This window comes from Sinohyriopsis cumingii, chromosome 11, assembly GCF_028554795.1.
Source record: "Sinohyriopsis cumingii isolate HCF-2022 chromosome 11, ASM2855479v2, whole genome shotgun sequence".
Taxonomy (NCBI): domain Eukaryota; kingdom Metazoa; phylum Mollusca; class Bivalvia; order Unionida; family Unionidae; genus Sinohyriopsis; species Sinohyriopsis cumingii.
In genome coordinates this window covers 49656260-49676093 of record NC_142971.1, presented here as the reverse complement: position 1 = coordinate 49676093, position 19834 = coordinate 49656260, and the positions used below count along the sequence as shown (strand labels likewise).

Sequence of the window (19834 nt, the reverse complement as noted above, 5' to 3'; positions counted from 1 at the left end):
TTAAGTCATTTTTGACTGACAATCTGTGTACAGTTTATTGTTATGGAGGGGCTGCTTAATATAAGTCTATTTGATTATTGCTCAATCCTTAATATGCCAATGTATTTATTTATTAACATGTTGGTGAACTTCATTCTGATAAACTTACAGATACTGTTTATACCAGATAGATACACACACACACACACACACACACACACACATAATATATATATATATATATATATATATATATATATTCAACTAGTAATTAAAAATGTGAACAATCCTTTTAAACACTATATTTCTGGAGTTCAAAAGCATAAATACTTTGCATCATGGGTCCATTAACAATGTAATGGTATTGATGATGGGAGCTTTAAATATTTGTCAGCTTTTGAACTTTTAAAAATGTGCCAAATCTTGATTTTCTTCACCTAATGCCATTCACAAAGACTGGGTGTAAAAAGCAGTCAGCAAACAGAGAGTCTTACCATCATCAATATTCATTTGCAGCTTCTCTATCTTGTAAAATCTAATTATCAAATAATTTAGAGTTCATTGGCACATTAATCTGAATCAATGACAGTGAATAGGAACTGATATCTGACATCCTGTCAAACCATGCCTTATTGAAATGGAGGGAAAGCTGTGAGGGCTGCTATCTGACAACCTGTCCAACCATGTCTTATTGAAATGGAGGGAAAGCTGTGAGGGCTTCTCATGCAGTTTTTCCTGTGCATAAAATGGAGATTAGAAAGACTTTCCATCTCATCAGTTCACCAGCTCCATTAAAGACTTTTTATTTTTTACATGGCAACAGTGCAGCAGGGAGTGTGTCATGCCTTGTTCTAGGTAGGAATTTATAACAGAAGGGAGTGGGTGGGGGCAATTTTAGACAAAGGGATTGTTCATGGATATGGGAACTGATTGCCCAAAAAAAAAAATGCTGGGAGGGATGTTAAAATACACTTGATGTAAACAATGAAATTTAGAAATTAATAATTTTGGAAGTAGAAGCAAAGATCATTCATATGTTTAAAGTGCATTCAATATACATTTAAAGCACATTCATTTGTCTATCCTATATTAAATAAACATAAAAATAAATGGAGTACGTGAAAAACAACACAGATTTGAGATGTTTTACTGACCTGGTGAGGAAGACAGTGGACTAGAAGGGAATTGAGGACAGAGGGAAAGGTACTGAAGGAAGTTGGGAGCAATGCCCTTTCATGCCTGCATAGCAGGAATTACTGATGGTATGAAGGCAAAAGTCTCCTAAAATGCTACTCATATTTTCTATCAACAAATGTTCTGTGAAATTCTGTTTTCAGCAACCAAGAAGACAAGCTGTGATGAATAATATTTTGTACATACAATAATACATGAAGATCACATGTGTTTTATATTTACATGTCATTTGCAGTAAAAGCATGCCAATTATCAACAGGAACATGCAAGTATTCAGGACTGTTGGAACAGCTGCAATAAACAAACAATGACTACAATTTTACCATCTATGTTTGTTCTGAAAAAAATCTGGATGAAATTTTACAGCCTACAAACTATTTTCTTGAGTAACCATATGGCCTAATATAAATGTCAAACTATGATGCTGTGGGTTTTTTCCCTTCAAGATACCAGGACAGGAAGATTAAAGCCAGACCAGTAATAATTATGCCTAAGAGATGAAAAAATACCAATAAAGGAATCAAGAACAGTTATATTTATTGTATATACTTGCTTATATGAGGAGTCCGACTGCAAACTGCACAGACCCAGATCTGCCATCGCATAATGCGCTGGCAGATCTGGCTCTGTGCAATTTGTTAGGAATAATCTGCAGAACAAACATAGATAGACCCTGACTGACAGGCACATTATGATCCAGCAGATCAGGATCTTTGTTGTTTGCAACCTGACTTGACTTGTAAGCGAGTATATATGGTGTATATAATTGTGAAATGGCCAATGCCATGCAGGAAAGAAAATAATGTTCTTAAATATTTTATGTGTTTAAGATTATGTGGAAAAGTTTGAAATGTTGTGAAATATCACCACAGAACACAATATCCTCATTCTTCTTCCTTGTGTATTGAACACTCCTGGGAATATGCATTAAGACCACTAACTTACCATCAATCTTGGTTTGGTTAGACAAAAGAATCTGTGTAAGAACCATATAATTATAGGAAAAATAAAGTATCCAAGTCTTTATTAATTACCTTTTAAGAAGGAAATGGTTTTATCTGCTTTCATCTCCAAAAACAAGAGTCCCATGAATGGACTCATGATCTAATGACTGAAAAGAACTTCCAGGAACTCAGATAAGACTGTTTCTTCCTTTTAACTCTTGAGTGTTTAACTCATTTGGCCCCAGAGGTTTTTGTTGTTTTCGCCTGAAATACGCGTAGGAAAGACATTTGGGGGGGCTATTTCTGAATACATCATAATACATTGGCTTTCAACAGATTTTCCATGAGACTAATGCCTAGTTGTATTAGAAACATCATTTTCCATTGGTTATTTTGCTTGCGCATGAGCATAAGGGTAAAAGTTGGAGTTCTTTTCTCTTTTTTTTCCTTAATGGACCCATCATTTTCACTCTTTATTCCAAATGCCCACCTTATCCTATTTTTTGCAAAGGTTCACCTGTCTGTGTGCAGTTCAGACCAATAAGATTTTCAAATTAACTACAGTGGATGTCAGATTGGACTCATTTTATTTGGGAACAACAAAACATCATTTATGATCAACAAGACCTTGTAAGACGTCTCCTAGTGGAAACCTCATGTTTTGTGACTCTTTTGAAGAAGTAACAATAATGAAATTTTCAAGATGGCACCATTTTTATTTACTACCATCAAAATATAATAAGCATTTAAGTGAAAACCTCCAGTTGACATGACAATTTATTTAGGAGCAGTGATAAGATTTTCAAGATGGCTATTGTGGCAGTCAAATTTGATGTTTGTACATCACCATTTTCAATTAAAACAAACCAGACATCATAAGAAGTCATTTAGTAAAATGCACATGTTGATATGACCATCCATTCAGGAGCAGCAGCAACAACAAGATTTTCAAAATGGCCCTATACTGGCCATAATGGAGTAGCATTAAAAATATTTATAAGATGGCCATATTGGATGTCAGATTGGCATGACTTTTTTTTAGGACCAGTAGACATGATAACAAGTCTTTTAGTTAAAATCCCATGTTTATGTGACCATTCATTCATGGGGGATAACAATAACAAGATTTTCAAGATGGTCACTGTGGTGGCAATACTGTATGTCTGATCAACATCATTTACATCTAGGTCCAACTAGAACATGGAAATCATTTGCATGGGTACTGGTAGCAAACTTGTGCTAATGGATGGATGGACATCAGATAACAGACAACAAACCATCTCATTAGCTCTTTGATCAATGCCCAGCAGGGCTAATGAAATCCAGATATTCTCATTTACAAAGACGCAAAGAAGAACCAGGCAGACTCCAAAACTATTTTAAAGCATTCTAACCTCGTAAATTTTTAATAAAATCCTCCAGTTTCATCTTGCGCTCTGGTTTGATGCTGGCATTGTGCAGGTCCGTGTTTAACATTATGATGGCAAAGGCGAGCAGGAAGACTGTTGCTGGGTTCTTGAAATTCTTCACCTGATCTGGATTAGACTCAACGTACCTCTCCGCAAAGGCCTTTAAAATTAATACCAAAATATCATTTAGTTCTTAGTTTACTAGCCTGACACATGGATGATGTAAGATTGTATGAAGCTTAACACACAACATGGCTGAAATACAAAACTGTACAAGGCCACACACATGAAATAGCAGAAATACAAGACTGTATAAGGTTACACAAACAAAATGACATAAATACAAAACTGTATAAGGTTACACAAACAAAATGACATAAATACAAGACTGTATAAGGTTACACAAACAAAATGACATAAATACAAGACTGTATAAGGTTACACAAACAAAATGACATAAATACAAGACTGTATAAGGCTACACACATAAAATGGCTGAAATGCAGGACAGTATAAAACCAGTCCTCCATAGGATTTTGAAAGTTGCAGACGAGGACTCTTTCCTAGAAAAAAAGTTGCAATCCCAATTCTAAAACTAGGACTCCCAATAACAATACATTCCCCCGAGCAGTACATTATGTGTATTTTGTTATGTTACCAACATAGATGTCATCAGATTGCTAGTGTTCCTTCATTTTGAAATATTTAGTGTTTTAGTAAAAGAACAAAAAGTAAGGAAGTTGATAGTTTTAATCGTTTATGATGTTACAGCCACTAGTACAACAATTCTCAATGACTTTACCTTCCCATTCTTTAATTTTGGGCAGCTAGAAGGAATCAGATATTACACTTTCTTTTTATATCAATTTATTTATTAAGTTTAATTCCATTTCAGATGTATGACTGCATGATCCATTCCATGAACCTCTATCTAGCATTCTGTTAACTTTATCAACACAAAAGTGAGGTATATATTCATTTCTGTCTACCTGTCTTGTGAAAATTTGGCTCACCTGTAGCCTTGCGCTTGGCACCAAAGAAATTATATAAAGTTACACCCAGAAACAAACTAAAGAATATCTGTACATGACACTAAAAAACAGCTGATTTATAATACTTATGTTGGCAACTTGCATTCATCCAATAAACAAATTAAGTCCCAGAAGCTTGACCCTATTTTTCTAAATATGGAATAAGATAAATTTCAAGTGTTCCTATCATCTCATAAGGATTAATAATATTGTGGATTAAAACTGTGCTTAATGCATGTCTTTTGATCAAAATTATCACTAGGTCCTGACAATAGATTAATGTGTGTCCTAATTCATCTGTGTGTCAAGTTCTTAACTATGCAGCTTCACCTAATCGCATTACAAGCACCAGAAGTCTATTTAAAAACTAGCACACTACATGATTGCTACTTGCTTTGTATACTAATAAAAAAGAATTTCACTGATAAAAAACCCCAACTTATATACAGATGACACAACTGCTGGAATTTTCATGCATCCAAAATGAAAAGACCACATACTTTTACAATAATTTCAGCATCCCTGAGAACCTTGTAAAGCCACACACACACAAAATAGCCAAAACATAAGATTGTATAATATTCACACACAAAATGGTTTAAGTACAAAACTTAAGGTTTTACAGGCAGATTGGCCAAATACAAAACTTAAGTTTTTTACACATGGGCTGGCTGAAATATAGACAGTACAATGTCGCACACACAGACTGGCTGAAATACAAGATTTGTACAAGGCTTCACAAACAGACTGGTTGAAATACAAGATTTGTACAAGAGACTGGCTAAAAAAGATTGTACAAGGCTTCACACAATATATTTTTCATGAAAAATTTAAATAAGTTGTACCAAACACCTACTTATACATAGCTCCTATATTTATTTAGAATACAAAATTCATGCAAATATTCAAGGATATAAACCTCAACAGAATACATGAATTGCCTAATACATCACTGTGCATGGCATCTGTGCTGTTGTCTAAAATTCTTTGTGCCAACCAGAACAGATAGGATCTGTTAAACTGCCCTGAATCAATCAGGGCCATAAAAAAAGTTGTCTGGATGATGAAGAACAACAAATTAATTACTGAGCTGGGCAAGTAAAATTTCATCATAACTGCACATAACTTTAAATGAAATGTGAAGGCAAGTTGCATTTTGTGCAATTTTGACACTGCATCTATTCCAAGCAATATAAAAAATAACCCCTATATCAATTTCTGAGATAAAGCTTGGACTAGCTAGCTAAATCTGTACTTACATCCATAAGTCTCTCAATCTTCTGGGCCTCTCCCTGAAACAACACAAACACAATAATCCTTAGACAAACCCAAACGTTAACCATTTAATATGGGACACCTTATTAACTGTTACTGTACAAACAATCTATTATGGGAACATGTGTATTTGGAAATGGAAAACATTCTGTGATGCAGGAATATTTTCAAAAACACATATCAGTGATACATATTCTTGGTTAATGGCATTATTTTTATGCAAGCAGTCATAATGATTCTGTATTAAATCTGGTTCATAAAGCTTTGTACTTTTATAACCATACAGATTACAAGTCATGTTACATAAGCTAATTATTATGGTACAGACAATAACAGATATTATGAAAGTTAGAACCTGCCAAGAGGTCATCCTGTCCCCATGTTTTCTCACATCATCCCTACTCGATAAAGGTAGAATTAAAAGTCTATGAACATTATGGATATCCATTAACCAATATCAATCATATACCATGGCTTGAAGCCAATCTTAAAGCCCCAATGCCACCATTACACGCAAAAAGTCATATATGCCAGATCATTTAATACTAAATCTTGAAATATATTGGTCCTAACATCAATGTCTCATCACATTATGAACCATGTAATTTCTCGCTTGAACTAAGAAACCCTGCCATTTTTCACATGTATGAATTAATCTGATCTTGACTGGTGACATCCATGAGTCAACCGATTTCTGATGAAAGCTGGAGCACAAGATTTGATGAAACCACCATTGTAAACATAATAAGTCAACACCATGCTATGTCAGATTGTCTTCTGCACAAATATGTGCTTCAAAGTATTCTGGTGCCCTAGCCATCACCAATAGTCACCCAAGTCTTCTTTTTATCTAATGTACACTTTTTCCTCTCAGATCCGCTTATAAAAAGCAGGTTTGACTCACTTCATTCTGCCTCGAATCAATTTGAGCACCAAATTCAAATGTTGCTATTAGAATAGTAACTAACAGAATTTTTTAAATGTATCACGTTAACTACTTTTGAAGCATTCCTGATCTACAGAATGGAATTACGAGTGACTTCGTTGACAGAATTAAAGGGTGGCACCACCTAATCCAAACTGAATATATGAATGTCACTTACACCTATCATCTTGATAATTCCAAAGAACTGTTTCTGTTAGATACCTTTTTTAACAATTTATTTCCATCATTCCCTCCCACCATATAGCTTGCCAAGCTTTAATGATGTGGGCAAGTAAAATCTTTGATAAACATATTGATCTAGAGCACGAATGTGTGTACAAATGGATTGACATCTTCAATAAACATATTGATCTAGAGCATGAATGTGTGTACAAATGGATTGACATCTTTAATAAACATATTGATCTAGAGCATGAATGTGTGTACAAATGGATTGGCATCTTCAATAAACATATTGATCTAGAGCATGAATGTGTGTACAAATGGATTGACATCTTTAATAAACATATTGATCTAGAGCATGAATGTGTGTACAAATGGATTGACATCTTCAATAAACATATTGATCTAGAGCATGAATGTGTGTACAAATGGATTGACATCTTTAATAAACATATTGATCTAGAGCACGAATGTGTGTACAAATGGATTGACATCTTCAATAAACATATTGATCTAGAGCATGAATGTGTGTACAAATGGATTGGCATCTTCAATAAACATATTGATCTAGAGCATGAATGTGTGTACAAATGGATTGACATCTTCAATAAACATATTGATCTAGAGCATGAATGTGTGTACAAATGGATTGGCATCTTCAATAAACATATTGATCTAGAGCATGAATGTGTGTACAAATGGATTGACATCTTCAATAAACATATTGATCTAGAGCATGAATGTGTGTACAAATGGATTGGCATCTTCAATAAACATATTGATCTAGAGCACGAATGTGTGTACAAATGGATTGGCATCTTTATTAAACATATTGATCTAGAGCATGAATGTGTGTACAAATGGATTGACATCTTCAATAAACATATTGATCTAGAGCATGAATGTGTGTACAAATGGATTGACATCTTCAATAAACATATTGATCTAGAGCATGAATGTGTGTACAAATGGATTGGCATCTTCAATAAACATAATGACCTAGAGTATGAATGTGTGTACAAATGGATTGGCATCTTCAATAAACATAATGACCTAGAGTATGAATGTGTGTACAAATGGATTGGCATCTTTAATAAACATATTGATCTAGAGCATGAATGTGTGTACAAATGGATTGACATCTTTAATAAACATATTGATCTAGAGCATGAATGTGTGTACAAATGGATTGACATCTTCAATAAACATATTGATCTAGAGCATGAATGTGTGTACAAATGGATTGGCATCTTCAATAAACATATTGATCTAGAGCATGAATGTGTGTACAAATGGATTGACATCTTCAATAAACATATCGATCTAGAGTATGAATGTGTGTACAAATGGATTGACATCTTTAATAAACATATTGATCTAGAGCATGAATGTGTGTACAAATGGATTGACATCTTTAATAAACATATTGATCTAGAGCATGAATGTGTGTACAAATGGATTGACATCTTCAATAAACATATTGATCTAGAGCATGAATGTGTGTACAAATGGATTGACATCTTCAATAAACATATTGATCTAGAGCATGAATGTGTGTACAAATGGATTGACATCTTTAATAAACATATTGATCTAGAGCATGAATGTGTGTACAAATGGATTGACATCTTCAATAAACATATTGATCTAGAGCATGAATGTGTGTACAAATGGATTGACATCTTTAATAAACATATTGATCTAGAGCATGAATGTGTGTACAAATGGATTGACATCTTCAATAAACATATTGATCTAGAGCATGAATGTGTGTACAAATGGATTGGATTGACATCTTCAATAAACCTATTGATCTAGAGCATGAATGTGTGTACAAATGGATTGACATCTTCAATAAACATATTGATCTAGAGTATGAATGTGTGTACAAATGGATTGACATCTTCAATAAACATATTGATCTAGAGCATGAATGTGTGTACAAATGGATTGACATCTTCAATAAACATATTGATCTAGAGTATGAATGTGTGTACAAATGGATTGACATCTTCAATAAACATATTGATCTAGAGCATGAATGTGTGTACAAATGGACTGGCATCTTTAATAAACATATTGATCTAGAGCATGAATGTGTGTACAAATGGATTGACATCTTCAATAAACATATTGATCTAGAGCATGAATGTGTGTACAAATGGATTGACATCTTCAATAAACATATTGATCTAGAGCATGAATGTGTGTACAAATGGATTGACATCCAGAAATGTTAAAATGCTGACTATCTCTAAAGTAAAAGTCCCAGGGGTCAACAAGCACTTGTACAAATTCAAACATTAATTTTAGTTTTAAAAGTTAATTGTAACATAGTTCTAAAAAAGTTTATTTAATTAAGATTTTTGAATAACTTGCACAATAACTGTCGTAACAAAATTTCCAGATGAATTATCAATGGCAATAGACTTTTACAATGGCAGTTTGGCAACAGACTGAATCAAGGTAAAGTTGCATATGGAAGAAATTGCATGTATTTGTATTCATCTCCTGTACAGCTATAAATAGGATAAAGGAGTGTCATACACATTTTAAAAGCACATTTTTTTGTAATTAGTACAAATGACATTTCTTTAAAATTATAATTTAGCATAATTTAAAATCTTACTAAAGTACCATACATAAGATATTTATTAAGTTACCTAATTACTTCCAATATATTGGACATTTCTGCCATAATTTTCATGCCAGTGGTTTCCCATGCCTTGTTTATAAATGATCTCTGTTTATGTTTGTAGTAAAAATTCTTCCCAACAGCTGGTGCTTCCCTGTTACATCATAGCATGTAACAGAAACCAGTTTGAACAGGATCACCCCACTTGGTGACAATAATCTTCCATGGAATTTTGATGGACAAGGGGTGAAATAAAGTGAATAAATGCCATTCTGAGGTATGTATAATCAGATTCTCCAAAATGACACCTATAGCTGCAAGAAGTGTCTCAGATTAAGTACATGACACGTGAATTGTACTTTGGTTTCTGTCAGGTTTGCTGGAGAAAAATTCCACAAAACCGACCAGTTTTTATACTTAAGCTTTGTGACACTTGTTAACATTATTTTTCTGAGCTTTGTCAAATTTGTTAAATACCTAATAAGGGACACTACTGGTCTTATTTATTTTAACTTTGTCACACTTGGTAGCTTGTTGATTTGACACACTATTGACTTTATTTATGGAGCTTTGTCACATTTGTTAACTAGCTTATTTGGCACACTACTGACCTTATTCTAGCTTTTTTCACAGTTGTTAACTAACTGATTTGGCTCGCTACTGACCTTACTTGTAGAGTTGTCCTACTTGTGAACTAGCTGATACAGGCACACTAGTGACCTTATGTCTGAAGCTTTATCACACTTTGTAAACTAGTGTAGGTGATTTGGCACACTCCTGACCCTAATTTAGCAATTGTGCTACACTTTGTTAACTAGATTTATTTATGCACACTAATGACATTATTTCTGCTTTATCACAGTAAGATAAATACCATATTTCATGTAAATTTTTGCACACGAAAAAATAATTATTAATTTCAGTGTACAAATATTATATGTAAAATAAATAATTATTATTTGGTTGTACTGACCGTGTACGAAAAATAAAGCGATCGTACCTAAACAAGTTCTACTGAACATGCTACTCAACAACCTAACGGTACAACTGTACAAAGTAAACATATATTTTCTGTCTCATTCTGCTCTCAATTCAAGAATCTAATTACAATAAAAATAAAAGCACTAAAACCTATTTTTGTTGTTATTAGTTAACAAGAGAGAGAGAAAGAGGATTATGTCTCAGTGTGCAACCTTGTCTCCATTTAGAGCATATGTAGCTGTTATGTTGTGTAATGTTGGCAAAATGATTAAGATGGTCTGAACATATAATTGTTATGGGTATTATTTATTGGTAAATTATTCGCACTGATATGAATCCACGCTGTCAAGAAATTAAGTTCAGCTTGTATTTTTACAGCAACAATAACCTCATTATCAAATTTTAATAAAAAATAAAGAACATGAAATCATGTTTTAGTTAATGCACATGAGCACGCATGCATGCATGTGTGTGTATGTGTGCAAGATAGATGAAACATATGCTTTACTTGTTATTCGAACTCACCAATAAAGATAATAGTGGGGTATATCGTAGAATAGATTTGCAATAAAATGTTAATTATATCCAAGTCAAAACAGAACAAGCACTTAAAAGATATGATGGAAATTGACAAGGTTTTAATATTTTATGTTTGTATGACTATAATGAAACAATAAGACTAGTTGATGATGGGTCTGTGGTCTTCACTTTATCAAGTACTGAGATGTAATATTTTTTGGATAAGAAAACATCAAAAGGCTTCCGAACTCGTTTTAAAATGCATGTGGTGTTTTGTTATGGTGAAAGACTTAATAAGGAGAACTAATTAACAATAATATTTAAGTGGGGGGGGGGCAGTCAGTCATGGCCAGGAGAGTTAGTATAGTAAGCAGTCTGAAACTAAAGCTGATATTTACAAAGCGTTTTGAAATGAATCTTGTGACATATTTTCAGCTTCAATATATATATATGCAGCATGATTTGGTAAGTTATGTGACCACTGGCTGCTGGCACCCATGCATATGCATCAATCACTGAAGTTTCTCACCAACAATTAATTATTAATTTCTGTAACAAAATGGCAATATGGTATTTTCAATCTTTTTTGCAAATGTAAATCATCTTAGTAGAAATTTTATGTCTGATAATTTAATGGATTTTTTAAAAAAATACAAAGTGATAAGTGCAAAAAATTATGATACATTTAAATAATTGTTATTTTGATAACTGGATTGTGTATGAAAAATTAAAGGGTATGAAAAAATACAAGAAATATGGTAATTTATTTTTCAAAATGTACTCTTTACTCTAATGAGCCCTTTTTAGCCAACTCTGACTTAGAGCAACACAATGTATTAACTTCAAAGAGAGTATATGTAAAATTTCTCCTTGGCATTAAATAACAGTGAAGCTCAGACTTACTGGCATCCTGAAGTGAGATTGAAACTTGCGTAGAGCAACATCAACTTGTAATCCTGACAGATCTATCTCTTCACAAAAAAAACTGAAAAATAAAGACAAAGCAATTTGGATTCTAATATCTGCTAATAATTATCATCAGACTTTCTTTCAAAAAAAGACAAATGGATAAGTTCTTTACAAATTCATCAAATTACTTTATTTTCTCCAAAACCTTATGGTGCTGGGTCACTGATGTCAATGCGAGTTCCATTGTTTCAATTTATTTTCAAAATTCCTGTGAATAGTGGTGAAATGTAACCAAAGTTAGCTTCCATATCTCGGCTGACTTTGTATACCCCCCCCCAAAAAAAATCAGCACACATAAAAAAGAATCCAAAGTTGGCTTCTGAGGTCGGCTTTCTTTGTATTAGTATAACTATTGTATTGATACCCTTTTCTTTTAAAAATCGGCTTAAAAGTGTCCAAAGTTGGCTTTCGGGGTTGGCTTGCTTTGTAATAAAAATAACTTTTGTCTTTGATGTCTTGACAGTATATTCAAACAATTAGTTTACTGCTTGCTTGCCAGTTGTGTTTATTCACCACCTGGGCTTCTATCTTGGCATATGTAGCTATAATTAATAATATAATTATAATATAATTAATACAAACAGGCATTGATGTCTGCAGGTAAATAGTATACACAGCATTAACTTTATGTAACCCATACTAACTAAAAGATTTTCACTTGCACTCAAGTGAACATATTTTCAAATAATGATTTTAATTTGTGAGATACTGTCATACAGACAACACCTAACACCGTGTCGGCCAATTATTTCCCTCTCATCTGTGATCTTACTGGATCCAGTTTTCAGTTGGATAACATAGTGAAACCTATTGAGTACGACCAGACATGATTTGTTTCTCAATGTTCACAATGTATCGTGTATTATTGGACATAGTAATACATGTTACAGGATGGATGCCTATACTAAATATACGGAGTTCGTGGATATATTTTATTCTTTAATGCTCAGGATAAAAAAAAAGAGGAATAAATGATAACCATACGGTTAGTTTCTTTTATTTTATTATCAAAAAAGTGTTTGTTTATCTATTTTATTGCAATGAACAGTGGGGTGGGTGGGGTGCAGCGCAAATTCAACAAAAATTATTCCATTTCTTAAGTAATGGGACATATGACCTAGATGAATAAAAGTTTTACCATAAGTTCTAGGACAGAAGAAGAATTTTTTTTATCATGTCCCAATTTATACTGTAAATACGGTATATCAATTATCTATTATCACCCTGCTGTAAAATAGTTGTTTGGCCATTAGCTGATAAAACTTGCTTTTGGCTGCACAAACCACAAGACAACAGATCATCCTCGACTGATGACAAAGCTATGAGTGTCATCATTTCACAAGTCAAAAGTGCTGTAATTATCAAAAGTAAAAAATCTTCACTTTAAAAACAAGAGTCAGAGTTAGACACAACTGTGTTTAATAATCTTCATGTTTTATTCAAATTGTACCATGGATCTGGCATATAAATGAATGGTCTACATGGAAAATCTACCTGGAAAATAGAACACAGCATCAGTGTAAATTGTCTTTCAAGTCACATTTTGCAGCAGATTATTAATAGAATACTTAAAATAATGAAGACAGTTGTAGATATAAATATATGTACATGCATACAGAACTTTTTGTTTATCTGTCTTCTGGCAACTATGGTATTTTTCAACAGTTGACAATAAATCTAGGTCATTAGAAGTTATTTATAGTGAGATACCTACTGTATATACTCGCTTATAAGTAAAATCCAACTGCAACCTGCAGTTTGTTAGAAGTATTAGAAGTAATCAGTAAAACAAACAACATATACTCTGATCTGCAGGCACATTTTGCAATGTCAAATCAGAATGTTTATTGTTTACAGTTTGACTTGGCTTATAAGCAAGTACATAAGGTAGTCCTATGTTTCTAGTACAGTCATCAAAGATGTACAGTGAACCTTCACTGCAGTACATGTACTGTCATATCTTCTTTTATTAATTCAGTTCACAGTTTCTTCTAAATGATTAACATCATATTTCATCAATTTTGTTGTAATTGGTAGTTTTTAAGCAGAGGGCATTTCATTTTTAGTAGCAACAACATTGTCCTAAAAGGTTCACTGAAAATTTGAATGTCAGAATAATGGCTGAGATCCAGTCTTTCTTGCAACTTCATCTCCCAAACAGACATTAAATTTACAGAACAAGTTTCAGAGCTCTGATGTTCCAATCAGGGCCAAGTTAAAATAACAACAGCACCATGACATTCATTCTGATTACACTTTATCTCTCTCCCATCAACACTTTCACCCAAGAGGTGGCAAAGTGCCAGGAATCATCCATCTAACAGAGAAAATAGCATTATCAAATTCTGTAGTTATATCTACCTTGCTGATAAATTTAGGCATATAAAGAACATGGTGAGATTCACCTGGGAGATAAATATGAGGCTGTGGAGGAAAAACTTGCTTTTCTTGCTAATCCATCATCATCATCTTGAACATTTATTTATACCATTTTATGACTTACACAGTACCAAACTGCAGCATGGTGAATCACAAGTGCAGCTGAGCTTGGATCCTTTTGATGACCTTGTATGTACTCAGGTTTGCCCATTACAGAGGTCTGGTACAATGTTCCCTCTATGCTGCACGTGTGCAAGGCCATGCAGTTGCTTAGACATCTCCATGCATCACAATCGAAAAAGATCTACAGATTTTGCTCAAGTCACCATAATGCTTGCACAATGCTGTGTGCATAGCACGCACATCTACCATTTGCTTAGAGGGAACATTGTCTGGTGCCCTCCCAAGTCCCCCTTCTTTCCTCCCCAAAACTGAATCTGTCAGATAAATACTGTTTAGCAAGTACACTTACCTTAGCACCTCCATGTTGAATTCATTTGAGATGTTACCAAGATATTCCCCAATCATTTGTTTGCTAAGCCCCTTTCTTGTGATAAGGAATCGTGCAACTGTATCTGGGGTGTCATTGATGAATCCATTCTCACAGAGAAACTGCAATCCCTTCTCAGGTTTTCTGTAAATAATAAAAACATGAGTCATCTAGAGAAGACACCCGCATCCCCATCTGCTGATAAGGTAAATAAAAATGACCGAAAAGATCCTGTGGTCCTGTGCTCTGAATATGTTTACTACTTATTGTCCATCACTATGCCACTTGTGCTATGCTTTAAATTCCATGGTAACATAAAAAACATTGAATGTTAATTAATATCAAAAGGCACATCTACTAGAATTGTTTCAAATGTGTTGAGTTTGGCTGAAATACACTGAACTGATTGAGTTATGTACCCGAAACAAAAAATGTTCAGACAGACACAGCAAAGGCAAAGGATGTAAAAAATGCAACCATTATCAGTTTCCACCAAGGTGTCATAGAAATTCTCAGACCTTCTTTAAAATTCAATCACCCAATTTAACAAAAATTGTCTTGTACAGATCCTGTAAGGTTTCAAATGATATGATGCATAAAGGAGTGACCACTGTTTTGGGGGTGGGGTGGAATATGAGGTTTTCTTATTAGTTGGGATAATTTTTTCTTTCACCTCAACATAATTTATTATTTTTGACTAATGAATACACAATTCTATAAATCAGAGCAAGAATATTTTAACAGGCCATTCAAATGTAGAAAATCGTTTTTTTTTTAAAATAAGTTCCTTGCCCCCTGGAAAATTAAATATATTGTCCCGAATTACAGCATTCACATACCATCTTGTTTTGCATGTACCTTCTTACAGATTTCAAATATGAAAGCATCATAGATGTGAAAAATGCACAAAACTTAGTCATTTATCAATTTATAGTTTCGGACTTGATTTTTGCCAGGGAGACCCTAATGCTGTCAACTTGTTGGATTTTCAACCAAATAGAACCTCATCAGGTAAACAAGCTCATTGTTCATTTTCCATCAATAAAATAGTCCATTTCAACAAAAACTATATTGTCTGCATCCAATATTTGCAATGTCTAGTTTTAATATTTCTAAAACAAACTAAACAAATAAAAATATGTTCAAAGAGATGTAAATCCAAAATTTATTGAATTGCTGAGATTGTCAAAGACAGTGAGCTACATCTCATCTGTTACTTGAGAACACAGTCTTGTCCATGCAAATGGCAAACATGTTACAAAAGAAACACCAAGAAGTTAATTGCATTTGAGACCCTGGCAACAATCAGGTTAGAAATTATAAATAAATGCATGAAATGACCTAGGTTTGTGCATTTTTTCATATCCTTGATGCCTTTTGTTGTCAAAATCAGTTGAAGGGGGTAAACAAAAATTGGGAGGGTGTGAATACTATAGAACAAAGTTACAAAAGCAAACACTATAGGCACTTTTCTATCCAAAGTGTCACATATTGAATAAAATTGTTTCCACAACTCTCTGAAAAAGTTTTGGAAATGGAAGTCCTGGGCCAAATTTGCTAGAAAAGTACTGTAATATTTTGACAACATAAAATCATAAAATATTTCCACAGTGTCCCTGTTTTCACTCATGGCTATAGAACTCTTCATGAAACATTTACATACCATGCCATGTGAACCTACATGCAATAGTGTCAGAAAAAATGACCGTAAGGAATTTTGTCTTATATAAAAATCTTTGTACTGATTTCATTCTGGAACTTAATAATTAAATTTAAATACAAGGCCATTTAATATCTGCCAAGATGAATGGAATTTAACAAAAACTAATTTCCAGCCTCCAAATAACTTGAAAAAATATTCTTGTTCTGATGTGTAAAAAAATAAAATAATATCCATAATTTTAACTGAGAAAACCATATTTTGATTCAAAACAAATTCCATGGCTCCACTCCTCCTCCTCCTCCCCCCCCCCCATTAAATGGTTGGTCTGTAACCCTTGTATTGCTGCATGTGATACATATTTAGTTTTAATAGTCCCAAATTCAACCTGGCCATGCCATCTCAACCTTCCCATGAGCAAACTTGTATATGCTACTGGCTGATTATTTTGTTTTGAGAACTGTCAATCATGCAATGTCAGAAAAAATGTAGTTTAGCCAGTGAGGGGTAGCTAGCTATTACCCTGGACAAATACCACATATTATCAAAATGCCTGTCCTAAAAGTCACTTGATGTCTTTCTACTGGGGTAAAGGATTGGAATACTGCTGTGAAAGTAGGCACAAGCCAGCACCTGTCTCAGCTCAGATAACAAGAATAAAAACAGCACTTTAGAAGCAGAGTATCAGCAGTCAGGCACACTTCAGTGTAATCCAATACACCATGGTCAATTATAGCTGCTGAGAGGGGATTTTGAACACTCATCTGCCAACAGTGCACTTCTTAAAAAGGTCCTCTTGTATCAAGTAGATCAACCTCTTATCTTTTGTTTTGGTGATAACACTCCTTGAGAACATATATCAGACTAATTAGTTTTAACTAACATTTCTTCTGTGGACAAAGCTGCAATTTTTTTAGTTCTCCTTTTTGTTACTTAAGAAGAAAAAACCTCAAAACTCTCAGCCAAATCAATTTAAAACACAAGTACTGTAACCGGTATATTACGTGCCTGCCATGTCTAGTTATATTTTAGAAAACATTTTCTTCCTTTTGTTTTGGTTACCTTACCTTCTGACCAAATGATCCTAAATTGATAGGTGCCTTTCTGGTCTCAAATGCCAGCCTTCATGAAGTTTGCTCATGGTATATGGCAAGGCCTTAATTTATTTTGTAAAAACTATTATCCTTCTTTAAGTCCTCTGCTCCTGACCTTTGACAATTTAACCCCCCAAATCAATGACATCTTCCTTTCTCAAATACAAGCCATCAACAAACTTAAGTCTTGGCATGTGCTGCAGAACTTTCCTCTTGTGGGGAAAAAAAATATCTTTTCTCCTTGACCTTGATAACTAACCTTTAGATCACAAAATGACTGTGTTTTCATTATTTCAAATGCACGTCATACACAAAGTTTGGTCAAAGAAAGTGATAAAAAAAAAACAAGATATTGTGCAGAAACCATCTTTTTGAGTCACTGATCTTGAAATTTCATCCTTTGACCCCAAAATCATAAGGAGTCTTATCTCAAATGAAAGTCATTAATAAAGTTTGGTCAAGGTATCTGGCATACAAATAAACTTGTAATTATTGTGTGGACAAATTTATTCTTCTTTCAGTCAGTGTGACCTTCACCTTGGACCATCTGAAAATGAAATCTATAGGTTCTTCCTTGGCCTGATGTCTGGTAATGGTAGATGCTGGAGAAGCCATGTTACCAAAGAGAATTACCATGGAATGAACTGACATACACATGGACGGACATCACAACATAACTCTCCACTTTATGGCATATTAAAAATGATTTTGATTTCTTTAAATATGTTACAGAAACAGTGATGTCTTCAATTTAGTATAAACTATTTTATGCATACTCTGTGTAGAAAATGACTGACCCAAGAAAAAACATGCACCATTATTGTGTTATGTAAATCGTTACTTCCAAACATATTTGCCTGAGAAGATTCACCATGTATGTCATGCTTGCCTGCTGGTTTGATGGTGAGGTAACAAAAAATAAAGATGCAAGAAAATGGTTTGCTATATGGAAACAGTTCTGTGACTCTTACATCATCAGTCCAACACTCTACCAACTGAACTACAGACTCCCCAGATAAAATCATATACTCAAATTTCTGCTGGTCACTATCAAAACATGTGTGCCAGACATAGTTAATACAATAATTAAAACCTTTGATCTGCTTATTGTGTTATGTTTTAACAGATGACCTGCTAAGACCCTATCCTTTAAAGAGGTACAATGAACATGGGATTAAATCGACTATTATTTAGCATGGCATGATTTAACCAGCTTGTTCTCAAGCCAGTGTAGAACCTGCCATTTAGAACAATTCTGGTTATCAGCTAACTTGTCTGTCCCTCAGTGGTACTACCATATGTACTTGCTGGTAAGATGAGTCCAACTGCAAACTGCACAGACCCAGATCTGCTGTCACATATTGCATTGCAGATCTGAGTCTGTGCAGTTTGTTTGGAGTGATCAGTAGAACAACACAGACCCTGATCTGTGGTGTGGGCACATTATGCTACACCAGATAGGGATCTTTGTTGTTTACAGTTTGACTTGACTTATAACCAAGTATATACAGTTTATCAATTTTACATGAATCTCAAAACAGAAAGTCATGCCTTATCTGGAAATGAATTTTTTACTGCATGTACCATATTGGCACACACTAAAGGTCAATTCTAGACTGTGTGCCAAGGTTAACAGTGTACAGAGAAAACATGCTGATCTCCAAGAGGCATGGTGCCAAAAAAAAAAACAAAGTGGTGGGACATCAGTCTTGCAAATAACAGTGGGCAGGGCACTTCATTCATCTGCACATGCCCAATTGGAACTTAGCGAAGTGAATGCAGAGTGTACAGAAATAAATGGATCAGTGCAGTTACCTCAGATACGTAAACATTCATTTAGAGAGAACCAGTGAATTAGTAGAAAAAAAATTCAATTTGAAGCTGGCTAAGTCTAAACTTGAAATTCGATTTGAAGCCCTCTAAGACATTTCAAGTATTTTTGTACAGACACCCAAACTGCTGTTACTGTAACACTGCAAGCAGCTCACAACCATAAATCAGCAAAAGAGGTGACTAACAAACTTGGTACTGATGGCTTACTGGCATCACTGCTATCAAGAACTTTAAGCACCCACATCTTAAATGTAATTTTAGAGTTGTCATCATGCTGATTCAGTAAAGTATGACGCCTCCTGATTTTAACTAGGTATGCAAAGCATGAAAGTAG

At 34.0% G+C, this 19834-nt stretch overlaps 1 protein-coding gene and 1 long non-coding RNA gene across 12 annotated transcripts in view; one reads left to right on the top strand and one right to left on the bottom strand.

Annotated features, from left to right (window-relative positions):
• LOC149788420 (IQ motif and SEC7 domain-containing protein 1-like) overlaps positions 1-19834 on the bottom strand; it is a 237157-nt gene that overhangs the window by 34244 nt on the left and 183079 nt on the right. For all 11 annotated transcript variants that reach the window (XM_089974390.1, XM_089974397.1, XM_089974393.1 and 8 more), the window contains 4 exons: positions 14896-15057; positions 11979-12060; positions 5817-5849; positions 3512-3686 (listed from right to left, as the gene is read on the bottom strand). In XM_089974390.1, coding sequence (XP_089830516.1) covers positions 3512-3686; positions 5817-5849; positions 11979-12060; positions 14896-15057 — 452 coding nt within the window. The remainder of the gene's footprint in view (positions 1-3511; positions 3687-5816; positions 5850-11978; positions 12061-14895; positions 15058-19834) is intronic.
• Positions 9638-18764, top strand: LOC149788421 (uncharacterized). Its single transcript, XR_016424142.1, has 2 exons — positions 9638-9852; positions 18189-18764. It is a non-coding gene; the product is annotated as an uncharacterized LOC149788421 (long non-coding RNA).